General features: G+C 34.2%; 1 protein-coding gene across 1 annotated transcript in view; it reads left to right on the plus strand.

Moving 5' to 3' along the window:
- Positions 1–21,330, plus strand: part of LOC134232237 (sortilin-related receptor-like) — a 34,408-nt gene extending 13,078 nt beyond the window's left edge. Inside the window, 26 exon segments of the mRNA XM_062714189.1 lie at positions 279–422; positions 564–668; positions 837–938; positions 3,209–3,286; positions 3,571–3,578; positions 3,820–3,957; positions 4,390–4,457; positions 5,478–5,606; positions 6,155–6,255; positions 6,719–6,847; positions 9,694–9,966; positions 10,213–10,304; positions 10,306–10,325; positions 10,621–10,796; positions 10,925–11,037; positions 13,188–13,304; positions 15,487–15,736; positions 16,453–16,551; positions 17,027–17,133; positions 17,988–18,195; positions 18,614–18,720; positions 18,960–19,155; positions 19,387–19,499; positions 19,762–19,960; positions 20,087–20,313; positions 20,678–21,330. Coding sequence (XP_062570173.1) covers positions 279–422; positions 564–668; positions 837–938; positions 3,209–3,286; positions 3,571–3,578; positions 3,820–3,957; positions 4,390–4,457; positions 5,478–5,606; positions 6,155–6,255; positions 6,719–6,847; positions 9,694–9,966; positions 10,213–10,304; positions 10,306–10,325; positions 10,621–10,796; positions 10,925–11,037; positions 13,188–13,304; positions 15,487–15,736; positions 16,453–16,551; positions 17,027–17,133; positions 17,988–18,195; positions 18,614–18,720; positions 18,960–19,155; positions 19,387–19,499; positions 19,762–19,960; positions 20,087–20,313; positions 20,678–20,776 — 3,398 coding nt within the window. The 3' untranslated portion in view covers positions 20,777–21,330.
- Positions 21,331–22,090: the final 760 nt, after the last annotated feature.

Below are 22,090 nucleotides of genomic sequence, written 5' to 3' on the forward strand. Positions count from 1 at the left end.
TTTCTCGGAGGAGTAGCGATAACAGCATTGATGTGATGTAAATGGGGCAATATTGTACAAGCATCTCATATACGCAAGAGTATGCGTTTTACGAAGTACATTCTTATGCCTATAAATCTTCTTGATAAATCTTGACAATTCACATTCATTTTGTTTTACTACCAACCCATCTTGTAACATGGCATTGAAATTACCGTTTACATGTGACAATAGTTGTGTCTTGTGACAAGGTAAGTACTGATCAAGTTTATGTGTGACTTAAATATTGTTTTTTGTAGCGTACCCGACCTGTAGCCATGGTAAGAGCCTGCACACAGTTTACGTGCCCCGCCCCCAGTTCAATGAGACAGGTGTGAATCCCCCTGTTAACTGGACGTGTGACCATGACGATGATTGCCATGACAACAGTGATGAAATAAACTGTAAATACAATGGTGACTTATTTGATCAATTTATGGTTATAGCTTCCAATTTTCTATTTTTATAGAATTAATATATTATAAATCATATGCACTATTTTTGTCCCATATCAAATTTTAATTACTGTAAACAAATTATTTCAGTTCTCTGTTCACATCGCACTTTACCTGTGATAATGGTCGATGTATGTCTTCTGGTCTGTGACCGTGACGATGACTGCCATGATGGATCAGACGAATTCGACTGTCGTATGTAGAAAACTTTTACGTTTAATGGTCGACATATAAAAATATATTTTCTAAAATTTGACAGTTTTGAACAGTTAGTATTTTCATATAATGGTCAAATCAGGAGTGATAGGATATGGTACAAAAGTAATTTTTTAGCTGAATCTTTCTAAATTCTTTTCTTTGAAGCTTACTTGGAGTGTACTGTAGGTAATTTCCAATGTAAAAAGGGAGGGAACAGTTTCACTGTGCCATGGCGGTGTGACCATGACAACGACTGTGAGGACGGATGTGTGTAATGAACTGTGGTAAGTCTTGGTTTCTCTGATTAAGAGCATCGTCAGAATTGATGTGATGTAAATGTAGCAATATTGTACAGTGCATCTCATAATAACACCAAGAGTATGCAGTTTTCATGTGCAATCTTTTCTTTACTGCCTACCTGGGTGTGTCTTGTAATTCGGACAATTCACATTCATTTTGTTTTACTACCAAGTCATCTTGTAACATGGCATTGAAATTACCTTTACATGTGACAAAGTCTTTACGTGTCTTGTGACAAAAAGAAATGGGACATTTCTGAAGTTTGTTTAAAAAATTGCACCCTTATCTGTTTAACCCCTTCCATGGCAAAAATTTTAAGCATTTTAAGACAAATTAACATTAAAATTTCAATACATTTTTTAGACTTCTTGCAATTTTTGTATATACCATTGTATATATATTCTTGAAAGCAGGTATTGTGTAGTTTCTGAAAATGATTATACAGATACCATATCAGTTGCCATGGCAACGAAATACACGATAATCATGCTAGAATTTGCATTTATTTAAGAATGAGTATTATTCTACTTAATTTGCTTCGTAAATATATTAAAAAATATTTTATTGTTGTGGTGAAAATTATGAGTATGTTGTACATTTTTTACAAACCAATTTTTAAGTATGTTGTTGGACGGGATGGGGTTAGGTTGGGAGGTAATCACCAGAATTTAGCATTTTTACTTATAACGTGTTACCCACGTGTTGATTTCGATAATGGCAAAATCGTACTCAAATAGTGCGCAAAGTTTAACTCAAGCTAGAAAAAAAACTGATACAACCAGTTAAAAAAACTCTGTATATTATTTTATCGTAATTATTTTCTCTTTCCAACGTTGCAAAGGTTATTCTGATATTTGCAGTATTAATGAGTTTATAAATGTTTTTTAACACTATTCTCATTTTTCAAGTCAGATGCGTAGAAATGCGTATATGCCATGTAAAGGGTTAATTGGAAACAAAAGAGAAGCGATTCAGGAAAAAAAATTATTCTATCAGAAAGTTAAAATGATATTCATAAATCTTTAAGAATACCATCATGAAAATAAATGAAGTGTTTTCTGGAAAAGGTCCCTCACTAAATGAGCAGTCACAGTGATACTTGGAAGTTAACTTGAAGATTTAATAACAGCTTCATGTGTTAGTTGTCAGAAAAGAGGTATACGATTATGTTTGGTTATGAAGTAATGACACACATAAGCAATAGTTGCCGTCCTGTGTAGATTTCTAGTATCTTACTTCAAGGATTCTTTCCCCAACAGCTTGTTTCCACATTCAACACATTTTACAGATAAACTTTGTATTCAAATACATCTTGAATTTATCTTTGTATTTGTTCAAATCGATCAATGTCTAGTGATTAAATTTCAGACTCCACTACACCTTCTATAACCACCGGTGAGAAATATGCACAATGTCAATTATAGTAGTGTTCGTATATGTACGTGTACGTCCAAAGGGCTTAGGGCTTATATTTATTATAATTGTAAACTGTCCATATTATAACCTAATGTCCACAGAGGTTTGGGCTACTTACAGACCCATATACTGTATGTGTACTTAAAAATAGTGGGCTTCATATTTTAGAGGCTTTGGCGCAGACAATGCTGTGCTAATTCATGAATACCACTAAAGAATTCATTTATAAATACATGTAGAATATAAGGCACGAACATGTGTAGTGCTAATTCATGATTACGTCAACAACTCCATATCCATTGATTGTGCTAAATTTTGAATTTGCCAAATTATGTACACATACAGTAGTATATTTAAAGTTTGGATTTCATAGAAGCATATCATTTGTAAGAAAAGTAATAGGAATCGGTCTGCTTATTGTGTACTCGGAAATTATCAACATTTTTTAATAAGATACCTAATATATACTTTATAATTTATACAGATAAAAAAAAAATTGCAAAGGTAACACTGTTATAAGAATAACAAAGATTTAGGTGAAATCTTGCTTTTCCATGAACAATGTTTATATAAATCAATATGCAGATATGGGTACATTATACTCTCATTTTACACATCACTGCATAGCAGATGGTTAACCCATGTAAAAGATTAGTGTCTTTCTTTGTAGCTACCAGAAGTGCAAGCTCAGTGACACTTAATGTTATTTGTTTTACTCTGATAATTGTAGCCCAGTGTTTTATAAGTTTTGTGAACAGTATCACCAGTATGTCTGTCTGTAGGTCAGTATCTTATAAGTGACTATTGTTTACTCCTTACAGCCCAAGCCCCTACAACTACTACTTATTTCTGTGAGCGACACTGTACAGACAGGCGTGTGTGTTACGATTACAGACAAGGTGTGACGGAATAGAGGACTGCTGGATGGATCAGCAATGAAATATACTGTGTCGTAAGTTTATCTGTGTAATTATATGCTCCTGTTTTAATGAGCTCCTTAATCTGGATTAAAATTATTCATTTTCACATTTCTAGATCAGTTATAACCAAATCGAACACTAGTGGGTAAACATTAATTAATATACATGTGCATCACATGTAATTGAGTAAACATTTGAACATTTGGATCTGGTAAACAATAAAGTGTAGATGTACCTGTGTATTCAAATCTTTTAAATTTTAGACCCCAATGTAAAGTACATTCAAATCAGAATTAGGCCATGAAAAAGGATCTGTTTTATATTCAATTTTCAGTAAGAAAGTGACTTCGAGTGAGCTCTGTTTGCCATGACCAACCTCCTTTTGTAACTCTTTATTTGTTATTGTCCTGTAATGAATTTCATAACATTGAAAAGTACCCTCAAGAATAAGGGGGAATTTTACTTGAAATAAAAATCAATATGTATAGTAATAGCACATGTTTTCTGTGTAGGAACATCATCTCCTACTCCATTTCCTACAACTAGTGCCCCTGGCTGTAGTGAGAACCAGTTTTACTGCTACAGAGGTCACTCTATTTACCGGATGTGAATCTGACCTACAACCTGGGTTTGTGACAATGCTACTGACTGTGAGAACGGGGAGGTTTCATTTCCAGTGAATGTATAAGGTAGGCTAAACTTGCAAAGAAAATACAACTTAACATTGTGTTGTCATTCACATGTCATTTTGTGGGGGTTAATTTTCATATGTTTTCCGAGTATGAGGGAACAAATTTATGACCACCACGAATTGCAAAATTTCATTTGCATCAAGTAAACATTTTAAGCCCTATGTTCAAACCACACTTGCATGGATGATACCCCAAAGGATGAAAAATTACCGGGCTTGCTTTTGATGCTAATCTGCGCTACATTGTCAGCTCGACATGAACAGGTTTAAATATATTTTAAAGTCACTTTAAGCGTCATTATAAGTGTCTTCACTGTTAGTGTATTTTACTGTATTATACACCATTTGATATTCAGTATAACACTGCATAATTCCACTAATCATCTTTCAGCTGAAAGAGCATTGTCCTGTCAGTGACTTTAAGTGTTTGTACAGTGATGGCTGTGTTTCATTTCAAAGGTGTGTGATGGCTTCCCTATGTTGATCAAACTTGCATGGATGATACATCTAAGGATGCATACCACCACTTGCTTCAAGATACACAATCTGAGTACATTTGTCCTTTAAGATTTTTTTTTTTTTTAATGTTTTTGGTGCAGGTTTAAAAACTTTTCACAAAAAGAAACTTTAGAGCCCTATGAATGAGAGAGAGAGAGAGAGAGAGAGAAAGAACTGCAGAGGCAGAGAGAGGATGCACACTACCAGAGACAGAAGGACAGAGAAGAGAGAGAGAGATGGTTAAGAGAATACATCAGTCAATGGCCTCCAGCTTTCAGTCAAAAGTTCTTTGGTCAGGTTATTTTCCAAGGATATATATTTTTTAATCATACATTGTCTTAATAGAGGATATCAACACCTAAGGAGATGTTTCAGGCTTGCTTCGGAAGCAGAATCAGACCTATTAATTTTGTGGATGAGTGAAAATGTTAGTTTTAATGCATGTTTCATTTAAATAAACCATGAGTTTGGTGTTTTTGAGCAAATTTGAATGGAATGATACATCTAAGGATGCACACTAAGTGGAATTGCTTCGGATGCTGAGATTGGACATACATTTTTCAGATAATAGATTTCATATAAAAGTGATGGTTGCAGGTCTATTACCAAAAACTATTAGGATTATATAACATTGTATAATCCAAACTTTCACAAATGCTGCATCAAGAGATGAAAACTCCAAATTATTTTCAGATGTGATTTTCATTACATTTTCATAAGAAGAAGTAGTTTAAATTTTTTATAATGTCTATTTCAAAGTATGTCATTAATCATAAATTGCTTTTAAAAATATTTTCATTTTTGGAAGAATGGCTTTTAATTTGGTTAATTTTTTGTGTGACTTTGCCTTACTTAAAGAAACAGTTTCGTTGTCATTTTGTAATGATTGATTACCTATGTTTAAGTTTTGTGAACAGTATCACCAGTATTTTTTGTCTGTAGGTCAGTTTTTTATAAGTGACCATTGTTTACTCCTTACAGCCCCAGCCTACAACTACTACCTTATTTCATTGTGACGACATGTACAGACAGGCGTGGATGTTACGATTACAGTCAGAGGTGTGACGGAATATTGGATTTGGATGGATCAGATGAAAATATTCTGCCCTCGTAAGTTTATCTATTTAATTATATGCTCCTGTTATAATGAGCTCTTTAATCTGGATTAAAATTATCCATTTTCACATTTCTTGATCAGTTATAACCAAATGCAACACTAGTGGCTAAACATAAAATATACATGTGCATCACATGTAATTGAGTAAACATTTGAACATTTGGATGTGGTAAACAATAAAGTGTAGATGTACCTATGTATTCAAATCTTTTAATTTTTTAGACCCCAATGTAAAGTACATTTAAATCAGAAATAGGCCATGAAAAAGAATCTTTTTTTACATTAAATTTTCAGTAATTAAAGTGACTGCGAGGAACTCTGTTTGCCATGGCCAACATCCTTTTGTCTCTTTATTTGTTATTGTCAACAATAAGCTGAATTTCATAACATACGAAAAGTACCCCCAAGAAAGGGGGTTTTACTTGAAATAAAAGTCAATATGTATAGTAATGACACGTGTTTTCTGTGTAGGAATATCAACTACTCCATTTCAAAACAACTAGTGCCCCTGGCTGTGTGAGAACCAGTTTTACTGCTACAGAGGTCACTCTATTTACCCCATTTGTATCCCAAAGACCTGGGTGTGTGACAATGCTACTGACTGTGAGAACGGGGAGGATGAAGATGCCAGTGAATGTAAAGGTAGCCTTTTTAAAGAAAATACAACTTAACATTAGGTTGTCATTCAGATGTCATTATGCATTCTGTGGGTACAGTGAAACTAATTTTTGTGGGGGTTAGTTTTTATCGTTTTTGAGCTGTGGAGAGACCCACAAATTTATGACCACCACGAATTGCAAAATTTCATTTGCATCATGACTAAACATTTTTAAATAACGAAATCAAACCCACACAAAGCTTATATTTTTCCCCCAAAATTAATTTTTTGCATGTCGTTTTGATCAGATAATCCGCCCATTGTCAGCTAAACAATGATACAACAAGTTTACAATATATTTTAAAGTCACTGCTTTAAATTCATCAAACAAATTTTTCTTCTAAGGGTCATTATAAGTGTCCCTTCAATATTAGTGTATTTTACTGTATTATACACCATTTGATATTCAGTATAACACTTGGGATAATTCCACTAATAATCTTTCAGCTAAAGAGCATTGTCCTGTCACTGACTTTAAGTGTTTGTACAATGCTGGCTGTGTGCCCCAGTCTAAGGTGTGTGATGGCTTCTCTGACTGCCTGGATAAATCAGATGAGATGGGATGTGACATGACGTCTACTTAACTTAAAGGTAGACAAGTATACAAACTATTACTTTATGTCCTTTAAGATTTTTTTTTTTTTTTTTTAATAATTTATTGCTTTTTGTAATTTTTTTGACAATTTGGAAAACATTGAGAGAGAGAGAGAGAGAGACTTGTTTGGAGAGATCTTTCAAAGAGAGGGAGAGAGAAGAATCTGAGAGAGATTTAACTGCAGAGGCAGAGAGAGAGAGAAGGACAGAAACAGAGAAAAGGACAGAAACAGAGAGAGAAGGACAGAGAAAGCGAGAGAGATGGTTAAGAGAATAAGTCAGTCAATGGCCTCCAGCTTTCATCAAAAGATTCTTTTTCATTATTTTTATAAGATATATATTTTTTAAAAATTCATACATTTCTTAATAGAATTGCTAAAGGATGAGGGATTTCTGTATAAAAGATCAAGACAAGAGTCAAAAGCTTTTTCAAAGTCCACCAGGAGCAAAAGTCCTGGTATATTTTCTTCTTCTGTAAATTGCATGATCATACCCATCTAAGGAGATGTTTCTGTTTGTACATTTGTACAGATAGATATAATGTTAATATTTAAGGCAATAATATTTTTAAGCTTATCAGTTTTATTCACAGAGCCTAATAAAAATTCTTTTTTTGAAAAAAGTTATAGTAGTGTTAATTTTATTGAAACATAGTTTGAAAATACTAAAAGAGACTCAACATAATTTCACATTACCACAAAAATGTTATGTTGTTTCAGTTTCTATTTTAAAGAAGGTACATGTTTTATTATCAGTTTTATTAATTTTGTGCAGGAAGGAATTTGTATATATTTTAAAGTGCATTCCTAAATTGAAACCACTGAAGTTTGGTGTTTTTTGTAATTTTGAATGGAAGTAAATAAATTATCTAGCATTCACCATTGCTCAAATCAAATATTCGATTCCAAGAGATTTTACCCAACGGTTCAATTTTTTGTCGAATTAGTATTTCATATAAATCATGTGATTTTTTGGCATTCAGGAGCGAATAAATATTATCTGGGATATATGGGTAAGCTATTTTTGATAAGTTATTTTGATCTCTGTTTATCTTTCTCAGCCATTCTAATATTGATGCCTTAATGCCACTATATTCAGGAAAATGTGTTTTTATGACATATTTGATATGTAGGTCATTCAAACTCAAAAATGTCCCATCTTCATTGAGTTGTCATTAATACATAAAATGTTATGAGAAAACCATCTTTTATAGAAGAATGGCTTTTTATTAATGGTTAATTTTTTGTTATGGAATAATGGTTCATAAAGAAGTAAGTTTCAAATTGTCATTTTGTAATGATTTTTCACAAAAGCTTAGCCATGCCTGTAACACGTCCTTCCAAAAATTATTTTTTAATTTATTCATTTTTTTGACAACATACTCTTGCCCACAACATGCAGTTTTTTTAATGTCAATATCTAAAAAGGAATCTAACTTGTAAGTAATGGTGTTAAAAGTAGAATATAATCCATTGTCCTGCAGTAACCATTTTTTCATCCAAACTAGTTTTAAGGACATAATGAACTCTCTTAGTATATCATCTTGAGGCCCCCTGCTTTATAATTCATTACACAAATTTTTCTTTTTAGTCTTGAATGAAATATTACTTCCCATTACATATGTATAAAATAGATTTTCAAATTCTTTCATTTGAATTTCAGAGGGACTTTATGCAAAAACATGATTTAATGTTGGCAATAAAAGAGTTTTTAGAACCGTATTAAAAGACGAACAAGAGGAGTTAAATTTCTCTTGTTCCAGTGTTGTATTGATTTTTTATGTTACTTATTTTTGATGCATAATTAAGCATAAATACATTTTTTAGATCTGTGTCAAAGTCAATGCCTAATAATTTAAAAGTTACTTTTCCCCACTCTAACATATGATCTGTACTTAGCATATCATTGCTATCATTTATCATTTATCTTTTTTAGCTCACCCAATCCAGACTACCTGAGTTTTACTGTTATTCATATGCAAGCCGGACATATTCGCAAATCTTTTAAGAGTAGTGAGACTTGTTTGAAGTAATCTTTCACTTCCATCTTATACTAAAGAAGTATCATCTGCCAACATACTTAACTTTTTTTCAGTATTTATAAACGGAATCCCCTTTATACCCTTATTGTTTCTGATGCTGATTGCAAGGATTTCTGCTCAAATGAGAAATAGATATGGAGACAAATGGTCTCCTTGACGGCAGCCTCTGTGTAGGTTAAAAGATTTCGACAAATTTCCTCCTTGATTAATGGAAGCTGTAATATTTGTGTAAAAAAATATCAACCCATTTTCTAATAGAATTGCTAAAATTAAAAAAATTTAAGGGATTTCTATATAAAAGACCAAGACAAGGAGTCAAAAGTTTTTTCAAAGTCCACCAGGAGCAAAAGTCCTGGTATATTTTTTCTTCTGTAAATTGCATATCATATGTAAGACTAGTCTTATATTTTCAGAAATATTTCTTGCATACTACCAGGCTTGCTTCGGATACTGAATCCTTGTATGAAACCAGTTTGATCTTGATGAATAATTTTACCAAGATATTTTTTCATTCTATTAACAATTGAGCCTGATGCAATTTTATAAACAGTATTAAGAAGCGAAATAGGTCTCCAGTTTTTTAAATATTGTCTCGGTTTATCACCTTTTGGTATACAGGTTATTATACCATGTCTTTGAGTAGTACTTAAAGTCTTATTCTCATAGGCATAATTAATGGACCTTACTACAAAAATACCAATGGACTTCCAAAATACCTTAAAAAACTCTGATATAAAGCCATCCGAACCTTTAAGATTTGGATACATGTATATATTTCACAAAGTAGCATTCCTCTCTTTTCAACATGAAAATTTCATCATCTTTCAAATGAAGAAGAAACCCTGCCTTGTATATAGACATACACTATTCTCTGTGTCTGTTTCAGCTCCAGAACTCTGTTCTCAGCTTAGAGATGAGAATTACGAGAAATTCCGTCAGAACTACTACGTGTGTAACTCCCAGGGAGTGGAGACTTGTGGACTCTGGTTGAGAGTGTGTGATTGGACAAACCCCTGTTATCTCTACAACAACCTGATTGTTACACTCTGTAGACAAAGAAGTACAGTATCAACTCAGTTTTTATTTAATCTAAAAAATCTTTCTAATATTTCCTATAAAATTGTTATCTCTTCATGTGAGATAGATGATAAAAGAATTTGTTTTTTTTTTCCTGTTGCATAAAGATACTTGAATTTGTAAAAATAAATTGGTTGTTAATATAAAAAGTCAAGTTGTCATGCATATTTTGATTCAGTTAACAGAAGATGCTGTGAGGTGAATTATGAACTGTTGTTTTTTATTTTAGTAAATGTGACACACTTGGAGGCCATTCCTGACACAGAGGGTAACATTCTTGTCACCTGGCAACCGCCTGAAAATCTAGCCAATCAGAAGATCTAGATATAAAGTCTCTTACTTGTAAGTAATAGGGTTAAAAGTAAAATATAATCCATAAGTCAAACAGAAAAACAAAAACATCGTGTAAGTATATATTGTCCACCCTTTTATACTTTCCCCCTCTATTGAAAGGATATGTAGCCTTATTAATTAACGATAATCATAACACTTTATAATAACATTTATCATAAGGGGCGAAAATAAAATTTGGTTGAAAATTTCCCTGTACACAGTATATATGTAACATTCATATGCTTGTTTTGATTGATTTCCTATGCAGAGTGTTTAGGTAAACAAGTACATAAAATTTTTACAGAGAAAAGGAGAATGAGAAGACTTGGCAAAATATTACAGAAAACCTTAGCAGACATAATTACACCATTAAAAATGTGCGATCTTTGACCCCATATGTGATCACAGTGTATGTCATCACGCCTGACAACCGGACTCATTTCCCTGTAGAGCCCATTACTGTGACAACCTTGCAGGAAGGTAAGTCAGGGCATGTTTTTTATTGTTATACAGTAAGATATAAGTCAAAATTAATTCTGCATTTTATTTATCTTCAAGAATGACTTGGCATGTTTATGAAGGAATTTACCTATTTTTTTCAATTGTAGTACCTAAAGTACCAGGGGCTTTCAGTGTGAATTATGCCTCAAATAATATGACGGTCCAGTTAACATGGACAGCCCCACCTGGATCGCGCCCAGGGGAGATAAGGAGTTACAAAGTAAGCTCCAGCTGATTGTTAAAACCCAAGATAAAAGCTCACATTGCAGAAGACTATAGAGGAAATTTTACAGAAATGTTTATTAACATCACTGGGAAATGAAGTTGGTTAATCACATGATCAAATCCTGTGAAGTATGAAGAGCTTTTCAGATTTGATTGACATTTGTATACCAACTGAATTTATTTCTTAAAGAATTTTTTAAACTCTTTACTTTAATATTATACATATATCAGCATTTAAGACCCATTTGTATGGTATTTAGAAAATATTGCACATCTAGTTGCCCATTGTAGATTATGACAAAATGGGACATGACATTTTGATTTAAAAAAAAATTAGAAATGAAGCCATAAAGTTTATCCTTACCAGTACATGTAGTTTTAAAGGCCAAAAATTCCATAATTCACTGCAAAATTTTGGTCTTTTTTTTATACCCCCCGCAAACGAAGTTTGGGGGGGGGGGTATATAGGAATCACCTTGTCTGTCTGTCCGTCTGTCTGTCTGTCTAGCTGTCCGTCTGTCAGAGCAAACATGTCCAGTCCATATCTTTCTTACGGAGGGACATTAGAATCTACTACTCCACACAAAGATTGCCCATGACCTAAGGGTGTGTCATGACCTTGACCCAAGGTCATTTGGGGAACTTCAAGGTCACTGGAAGAAAAATTTCATAATTCATGTCCGGTCCATATCTTTCTTATGGATAAACTTGGTAAGTTCTCATTTCACACAAAGATTGCCCATGACCCAAGGGTGTCATGACCTTGACCCAAGGTCATTTGGGGAACTTCAAGGTCACTGGAAGAAAAATTTCATAATTCGTGTCCGGTCCACATCTTTTTTATGGATAAACTTGGTAGGTTCTCATTTCATGCAAAGATTACCCATGACCCAAGGGTGTGTCATGACCTTGACCCAAGGTCATTTGGGGAACTTCAAGGTCACTGGAAGTAAAATTTCATAATTCATGTCCAGTCCATATCTTTCTTATGGATAAAATTGGTAGGTTCTCATTTCACACAAAGATTGCCCATGACCTAAGGGTGTGTCATGACTTTGACCCAAGGTCATTTGGGGAACTTCAAGGTCACTGGAAGAAAAAATTCTTAATTTGTGTCCAGTCCATGTCTTTCTTATGGACAAATTTGGTAGGTTCTCATTTCACACAAAGATTGCCCATGACCTTAAGGTGTGTCATGACCTTGACCCAAGGTCATTTGGAGAAGTTCAAGGACACTGGAAGTGAAATACATAATTTGTGTCCGGTCCATATCTTTCTTATGGATAAACTTTGTAGGTTCTCATTCCACACAAAGATTGCCCATGACCCATGGGTTTGTCATGAGCTTGACCCAAGGTCATTTGGGGAAGTTCAAGGTCACTGGAAGAAAAATTTCATAATTCGTGTCCGGTCCATATCTTTCTTATGGATAAACTTGGTAAGTTCTCATTTCACACAAAGATTGCCCATGACCCAAGGGTGTGTCATGACCTTGACCCAAGGTCATTTGGGGAACTCTAAGGTCACTGGAAGAAAAATTCATAATTCATGTGTGATACATACCTTTATTATGGAAAAACTTACTTCTGAAAAACCCAGCGGGGGGTATTTTGTCCCGTTTGGACAGTTCTAGTTTCTTTTTAAAGCATGTTTTTTATTCTCTATGGACAAGAAAATGATATCAACTGATTCTTACATGTACCTGTTCTGTACTCTTATGATAAGCATAATAATTATAATATCAAAATTATTAATAATGTCATTTTTCCAAACAATGAAAAAAGATTAATAAGAATGTATCTTTTACAAAAAGCAATATATAAAACACATAAAAGGATATCTCTATTAGCTATATATGAAAGGGGCATAACTCAATTTTGTTCATCCTCGAAAAAAATTAGAATTGTGTGATTTCCCTTTTTGATATGTTAATAAAGTTGATCAATGTGACAGTGTTTGACCTGATAAGACAGTTCCTAAGAAACTTTCTTATTAATTTTTATAACCTTAAAGCTTCATTTCCAAATTCGTGTGTAGCTTGATTTGAAATGCTGTTATATATACATGAAGTGTGCATGTATGATATTTGATATTTAATACATGTAGTAACAAAGACACTCTGTATATGTATGATTTTGTTTGTAGATATACTGGAAATCTGCAGAAAAGAACGTTACTTCCTTTACAACTGTTCCTGGAAAGACAGAATCTTTCTTATTTGACAGTGGAAGGCTAACCTACAATAAGAAATATCAGTTTTGGGTAAGGTAGTTTTAGATCTACTGAGAGAGACCAGAATAATTTATGAATTGGAGAGGGGTCCAATGTCGGCTTGTTCACCTGTTTGTGAACTTAATTTAAAATGCTACACCTATTTCATTTACATGTATAATAGGATTCTGATTAAACTTGGTACACAAGCAGACTACTTATTCAATTCAGTTTTATCATTGTTACAAATTAAAAAATAGAAACATCCATGAAATTCTTGCAATATACTGCTTTTTGTCATTTTTAATTTTTTTTTCCAAAACAAATTGGTACACAAATATACTATGAAAGCAAACTGGACAATTCTCAATTTTCAAATCCTTATAAACAATTACATCACATATTTTCATCTTCCTCTGTTCTTAGTTAACATCATGTAAGTCAAAGAGAATTTTTTTTAACTTTTTATCCTTTACACCACCAAGAATTCCTGAGAACACATTCCATCCATAAATACAATACTGCACTCCATCAGAGCCAGTGCTGAATCACTGGAAGATACTTGTATCATTCACTGTGTTGTTATCCTGCCTTCACATTATTTCTCCAGTTCTTCCAAAAATGCTTTTGATATCCATTCTTAAAAAATGTAAAATTCCAGGTACAGAAGGTTATAATTTACATGTATTCTTCATGCCATATTGTTGTTTTTAGCTCACCTGAGCCGAAGGCTCAAGTGAGCTTTTCTGATCACATTTTGTCCGTCGTCTGTCCGTCCGTCTGTAAACTTTTCACATTTTCGACGTCTTCTCAAGAACCACTGGGCCAATTTTGACCAAACTTGGTACAAAGCATCCTTGGGTAAAGGGGTTTTAAATTGTTAAAATTAAGGGACATATCCCCTCGCAAGGGGAGATAATCAAGAAAAGACAAAAATAGGGTTGGGTCATTAAAAAATCTTCTTCTCAAGAACCACTGGGCCAATAAAACTGAAACTTATGTGGAAGCATCCTGGGGTAGTGTAGATTCTAAATTGTTCAAATCATGACCCCCAGGGGTAGGGCGGGGCCACAATGGGGAATCAATGTTTTACATAGAAATATATAGGAAAAATCTTTTAAAATCTTCTTCTCAAGAACCACTGGGCTAGAAAAGCTGAAACTTATGTGGAAGCATGCTGGGGTAGTGTAGATTCTAAATTGTTCAAATCATGACCCCCGGGGGTTGGGCGGGGCCACAATGGGGAATCAAAGTTTTACATAGAAATATAAAGGAAAAATCTTTGAAAATCTTCTTCTCAAGAACCACTGGGCCAGAAAAACTGAAACTTATGTGGAAGCATCCTAGGATAGTGTAGATTCTAAATTGTGCAAATCATGACCCCCCGGGGGTTGGGCGGGGCCACATTCGGGAATCAAAGTTTTACATAGAAATATATAGGAAAAATCTTCTTCTCAAGAACCACTGGGCCAGTAAAGCTGAAACTTATGTTGAAGCATCCTGGGGTAGTTTAGATTCTAAATTATACAAATCATGACCCCCGGGGGTAGGGCGGGGCCACAATGGGGAATCAATGTTTTACATAGAAATATATAGGAAAAATCTTTGAAAATCTTATTCTCAAGAACCACTGAGCCAGAAAAGCTGAAACTTATGTGGAAGCATGCTGTTTTAGTGTAGATTCTAAATTTTTCAAATCATGACCCCCAGGGGTTGGGCGGGGCCACAATAGGGAATCCAAGTTTTACATAGAAATACACAGAATAAATCTTTGAAAATCTCCTTCTCAAGAACTACTGGGTCAGAAAAGCTGAAACTTACGTGGAAGCATGCTGGGGTAGTGTAGATTCTAAATTGTTCAAATCATGACCCCCAGGGGTAGGGCGGGGCCACAATAAGGAATCAATGTTTTACATAGAAATATATAGAAAAAATCTTTGAAAATCTTCTTCTCAAGAACCACTGGGCCAGAAAAACTGAAACTTATGTGGAAGCATACTGGGATAGTGTAGAATTCAAATTGTTTAAATTATGATCATTGGGGTAGGGTGGGGTCACAATATGTATTACAAGGGGGAAATCTGGTAAAGAACTGAATGGCCAAAGCTTCTCAGGTGAGCGATGTGGCCCATGGGCCTCTTGTTTTAATTAATATGAGAAAAGCATATAATGTCAAGTGCCTGTTAAACAAACCTCAATTTTAAAATATTTCGCATTTATTATTTTCTGTCAGGTGTCAGCAGTGAATCTAGCTGGTGAAGGACAGGCCACAGACAAAACCCCTGAAAAGGGCCTCATCTACGATCAAGGGGGCATCACTATAATGCCGAATTTCACAGAGCCCCAGAGGCCAGACAATTTCACCATAAGGTTGAACTGGCGACCTGTACCGGGAGCGGACGGATATAGGATTACCTACCAAGACGCCATGAAGGTTCCTGTGACAGTCGACGTTAAGGGCCGCACAAAAGTCTCTACAACAAGTAAGTCAAACACATAACTATTGGTATTTGACATCTCAGATTGTAATCCTTATTCAGCTTTGTTGCCTTTAAAAATATCAAATGAGCTTTTACAACATCAAAATATCCAAAATTGATGTGCATGTATTTATCAGGTTATTTAAGTGGGTGCATTGCGTGCCCATAATGCGATTAAATGGGATGGTTGGTGAATATAGACATAAGTTCTTCAAACACTGTATTGTATTCAGTTGTTTGTTAATCCATACATTAGTCCAATTCAGTAGATTACTGTAAACCAACTTTTATTCGCGACGATTAATTTTCGCGATCAAGCCTTTTAGCATCTGTTTTTAATAGACAAATATACTATAAGGACCGGTTTGCGGCGAGAAATATTCGCGATGACGAGGCTCTCGCGAACTTCGCGAAAATTTCTGGCACGCTAATAAAAGTTGGTTTACAATATTTCTACTGATTTTAATTTTTTTGCTTGACATCTATTCACTTTACACACAGATTGATGTAGATACATGTAGGTTGTCCATATTCTGGACTCCATGGTCTGTCCACATCAGACATTGTCCAATCAGCATTAATTCTAGACAAATGTACTTTAATTTCTAAACATCAATTACCTGTGTTGAGATGCTGCTATATTATAGATAAATTGAGGATTGGTAAAAAAAAAAGAGAAGGATGTCTTTTACTTATTTTTACGCATTTGAACATTTCAGTCAATAATCTGTGTCCAGGATTTGAGTACGAATTCCAGATGGCTGCGTACAATAACCATGGCGACGGACCATCAAGATCCATCATGGTAGAGATGAACGGTAAGCTATCAACTTAATTCAGTCAAATGATACTACAGTCATATTATAGCAAAAGAATACAATTGTAGGTGAAATGATAAACTGTAATATGCCAGTCAAACTTCTATTCTTGCAATAAATCTTAAATGGTTAAATAAATACAACAGTGATTTATGATGAGTATTTCTAAAAAAGGGGTATATCTGCTTTGTTTTTATTCATAGTGTGAAGTAAAACTTCATTATAAATCTAAAATTTAATGAACATCAGAATCATAACACGCAAAATTTTTAAGAAAAAGTCAATGGAAGAGAAAAAAAAGGAAATTTCTAGAAAATACATATATTTTGAACAAGGTTTGGCTCAAACTTGTAATATGACATAAATAGTGTTACTTTTATTGCAGGTGTTATGTTAAAATAGTGACTGTCAGAAATATAGAAATCACTTCTCTGTTTACATTCAAATGATTCTTCATGTGAGAATTGTGTTTTAGGGACCACTCCAACTTTGGAGATCGCTAATGCCACAATGCAAGATAATACAGTCTTTGTGATAAGCTGGAAACCTGCACAACTGAACTTGGACAAACCAGTGCCTATAGTGAGTGAACTATCAATAAGTTAAGTTTTTAGGTAACTTAGGTCACCTGAGTTATTTAGATGTCCTTTGTCTATCAATTCATGTCTATTAAGTGTTGAATGCACTGAAATGGTTTAACACATTACAACAAAGTTTAAGCTCACCTTAGACAACTATAAAGACTTTCCTTTTCTGAAAATATCTTAATTGCATTTTACCTAACTGTTTAAGCACTCTTTTTAAGCCTGTAGAAATAAGCTTCATGCAAAGCCCTGTCACCAAACATTGCTAGTTATAAAGATTAAAAAATAATTATATATTATAGGTCTTTTGTTTTTAATTTCCAGGGTTCTCCATGAGCTGTTTTACTGTGTTGCTCCTGATATAGTAAAATTTTCTCTGACACAGTAACATTTCAATTTTTAAGCGTGCGACACAGTAAAATTTTTGCAAACACAGTAAGATCTGTGATAATCAGAAAATCCAAACATATAAATTCTCTCTAACTGAAATTTTAATCAAATAATTCTACCGTCTTCCAATTCTAACAGGTAGAGCACTTAATTAGGGCTTCACCTTGCATAATCATTTATCTCCTAGACCCTCGCTGAACTTTACGCATGAAGGAACAAAGACAAATAATTTGTTTCACACTTCCGTGTAACAGTTAATTTGTAGATGCATTAAAAATTATAATGAATAGTGATTTAGTTGCGAATTTGATAGGAAAATACCGCGAAATTTTAGTGCTTCACGTAAACTCTACACCACAGTAAACTTTCCAACGATGGAGAACCTTGATTTCTATATGTGCCTCTTTTGTTACAGAAGTAGACTGTTTACTTTAAGAGAGAATCACTGACTTGTTGTTTTAGAGTTACACAGTATTTTATGACTATGACCCTCGTGACCTTGAACTTGGCACTGACCCCAGAAAGAAGGCTAAGAATGTAACAGTAACCAATAGAAACAGTGCCACATTGAAAGGACTGAGGGCCTGCGAGTCGTACACGGCGAGGCTGGCCATGACTGCCCCAGGGTTCTGTCCCTTGTCTGACATCGCAACATTCGTCACTGGAGAAGGTATGTTGGGAGAAAGGTAGATCACAACTGGTGAATTTGCAATACTGTGGAATCATTATTGTTAATTTATCTGTTGATTGAATTGGTTGAATATACGAGTTGCCCACGAAATAACGTCCCCACGAACCAACAATACTGTTTATCCACAAACATTGACCTCAGTGAACTAAAATGATTCCACAGTAGTCAGAGGAAATTAAGTTTTAATAGTACAAAATTTATAGATTCATAGATCTATAAATTTATCACATGAGTATGCATATTTACAAGGAAAGAATTTTCAAAGCAATTATCTTGTTCCTCAGAAAGGATTGGATCATTCATAATTGTAGATATGTTCCTTGAAAACTATACTTTTCTTGGTTGTCTTTCTCCAAAAGTATATTTCTAAGAGAATCTTGTCCTTTAAATTTTTCAGATGAAAGTGCCCAGCCTGAGAATGTCAATTTCCAGTTCTTTAAGGGCAGTAAGACAAAAGGAAACCTAACATGGGAAGCTGCTTGTTTTGAGGAATTTATAGATGTGGTTTGTTTTTCATCTTTTTTTTCCTTTTGTAATGTTTGTATTAGATTTAATTTTGGGGGTAATTTTTACACTAAAGGATCTATTGAATTTTATCTTAAATTGCAATTCTTAGTGAATTGTTTGATGGTACACAAAGAGAAATCAAAAGCACTGTACAGCTTTTATTATTTATGTTTATGGACAAGTATAAATTTAAATCAATTATTTTATTTTACACATGCTTTACATTTACAATTTAGGGATATGTTGTTATAGTGACGGAGGACCGAACCAATCAAACGTTTCGATCACAGAAGTATACTGCCACTAAGGACCTGAAGTTGTTCCAGACCTTGGGACTCCTGCGGAGGGGAGCTACCTACACAGTGGTCATTCAGAGGGACGTCCAAGGGGTCCGCAATCCCCGACCTTCAGATCCCTACAAGATCAGAGTTGGTAGGTCACTCTTAGGGAGGGCTGTTTAAGAAGTCATGGTTAATTTTAAAGACTCAAGTGAACCTTTCTGCTTGAAGTTGCTTACCGTCTGTCTATTAACTTTTCACATTTTTGACATTTGCTGATACTGATATATGTACTTTATGTTTGATTATTATTGATATACTACACATATATATATACTATATGTTACATCATTAAGTACTGATACTGTTATATTGTATGTTAAAGAGCCCTATGCCAGTCCCCTGAACCTTGTGGGAACTCCCCAGTCTGATGAAGGCAAAATAACCTTGACCTGGACCCCAAACACAGTGGATCATCCAAAACCTGAAAACTTAAAGGTACACATGAATTATTCTACACATGTTCATTGAATTATTGAATGCTTTATGGTCATCACAGTACCTAGTAAGTATTGATTGCCAACCATTATATCCTATGTATGGAGTTAATTATTGCTAAAAGACTTTAAGGTCTTGTAACAGATCAATCTTATACAAGTATGTTTATAATACAGTTAAAAATGGGGTTAAGATGGTTTATTTACTATTGTGTTAAGGGATGTATTTTGCAGTATTTACATGTATATTTTCCTATAAACAGGGATATGAGGTGCAGTGGATGAGGAGCCATGAGGGAGGAAGTCACTCCCAGACTGAGTTCCAGACCCTGGGGATCCTGGGAGGGACCATCACAGACTTCACCGTCCAGAAGTTCTCTGACTACCACTTCCGAGTCCGTGTGGTGACTAAGGATGGCTATAGGGGGGCCTGGAGCCAGGAGTATCACATGACATCCTCAGGTATGAGTAGTATACTCGTCACTTAGATACAAGAGTGTTCAATCACAGACAAATACAAGTGGACAACTGTAACTTGAAGTCGTTTTTGTTTGTCTCTATTAATATGAATTTATATTGATTTTTCAGAGGTGATTGCAGAGCCCCAGAGTTCTACAGTTACAATGAATAAAACAAATCTCATCGCTATCATTGTCTCTATTGCCACTGTTGTCATTGCTCTTGTCGTCGTTCTCGCCTTCTTTATCATCAGACATCGCCGACTTCAGAGAAGCTTTATGGCGTTCGCCAACAGTCACTATGATTCCAGATCAGGGACGACGACATTTAGCGCCAATGATATCGGTAATTACACTGTTATTTAATCAAATGTTAACATGTACAACTGGTAACAGTTTTGTTAATTTGAATATTTTCTGTTTTCTTATTATTTTCCATCGTCAAATACATCTTTCAGAATGTTTCCTCCAGTCAGTTTTAAAATTCAAGCAAATAAACACACATCCCTTTACATTCATCAGAAAATAGAGAGTAATAAAACAAACATCTTTTTCAAATATTTCAAAGTTTCATCGTTTTTTCTAATTTTTTTTTTTAAAAAGTACATTGGTTATAATTTTTTTTAAACACTTCAAGCAGGGATGTATGGGATTTACTTGTAAGGAAACTAAATGTCTTTGAAAATCAGCTTGTATTAAAGAATAATTTTTTTGAATTGAGGACATTTTGTACATTGTACATGTTCTATTTTTAGGTGAAGAAGAGGATTCTCCTATGATACGGGGATTTTCTGATGATGAGCCCCTTGTGATAGCATAATGGACAGAGACAGAGAGCTTGTGCCATGTGTGATCTCCGATGAGATCATACGTATTGTGATATACTGTCTTTGTCAGACCTTGTCACCGTGTGACTTTTCTGTGATTTTACGATACATATTTCGAATTTAATCTTTCAAGGTGTATGTATTTTTGAAAATTTAGTAACCTCATTTGTTTTGGAAAAATATTCTGCTTTTTACATGTATATACTACATGTAATGTTACTACATGTAATGTAAGTGTTCTTTTTGGATTTTTATAACACTTCATTTTCTTCTGTATTGAGTCTTTTACCATTATCATATTTAAGGACTTGTATATCTAATAACCTGAGGGAACTCATCATTTGTTTTTATAAGTGTTGATTTATGGCAATAGCATCTATTTCATTTCATTTTAATGTTTACACGTCATTAATTTGTTTATTGTAAGATTATGAAGCTTCACAAAGGTCTGGCCCTGGAATCATGAAACATCTTACTATGTAGACAAAATCTTCATAATCTACTAAAATGTAGCAGCAAAAAATAAAAAAATTATTAATATTGCTCCATAATTAGGGCCCCGCAAGGATTTGCGGGTGCCCTATAGTAATCACTCTGTCTGTCCGTCCGTCTGTCTGTCTGTCTGTCTGTCTGTCCGTCTGTCACTCTTCCGTCCACAAATTTTCTGTTTTTTTCTAATAACTTTTTTTATAGTTGCCCAATCAAGTTCAAATTTGGTATGGTAGTTCAGTAGGCAGAAATACATATTTTGATGCTAAGTTTGCTTCTCTATGTCTTCTGGTTTGGAGCTGGGGTGGTGGGGTAGATTTTAACTATGCTTAAGAATGACTGGGCAACTTTTTTTATGGTTGCCCAATCAAGTACAAATTTGGTATGGTAGTTCAGTAGGCAGAAATACATATTTTGATGCTAAGTTTGGTTCTCTATGTCCCCTGGTTTGGAGCTGGGGTGGTGGGGTAGATTCCTTAACTTTATATACAAAAGCAGTGGCAAAGAGAGATAACTGCTGAAGATGTTGCCATTGTAAACTGAATGCTTCTATGAGTCCCTTGGGATTAATTAGCTTTCCTCCTGAAGAAAATCCAGAGCATTATCTTTATCTGTCAAATTGAGATGAATTACCACCTCTGTCTGCAAATGAAGTTTGTTTTGAAGTTAAGTCAATTTGAAATGCTATGAACACTCTGAAATGTGGATTTAAATATAAATATTTATAATTTATTTTTGTTTAAAAGTTGTGATTTCTTTGAATTCTAATAACAAGAAATAGATTAAAGAAGATTTTTTGATTTACTTTTTTCACTTTA

This window comes from Saccostrea cucullata, unplaced genomic scaffold (assembly GCF_032062105.1).
Source record: "Saccostrea cucullata isolate Sc308-1 unplaced genomic scaffold, CSIRO_AGI_Scuc_v1 ctg1143, whole genome shotgun sequence".
NCBI classification, from domain to species: Eukaryota; Metazoa; Mollusca; class Bivalvia; order Ostreida; family Ostreidae; genus Saccostrea; species Saccostrea cuccullata.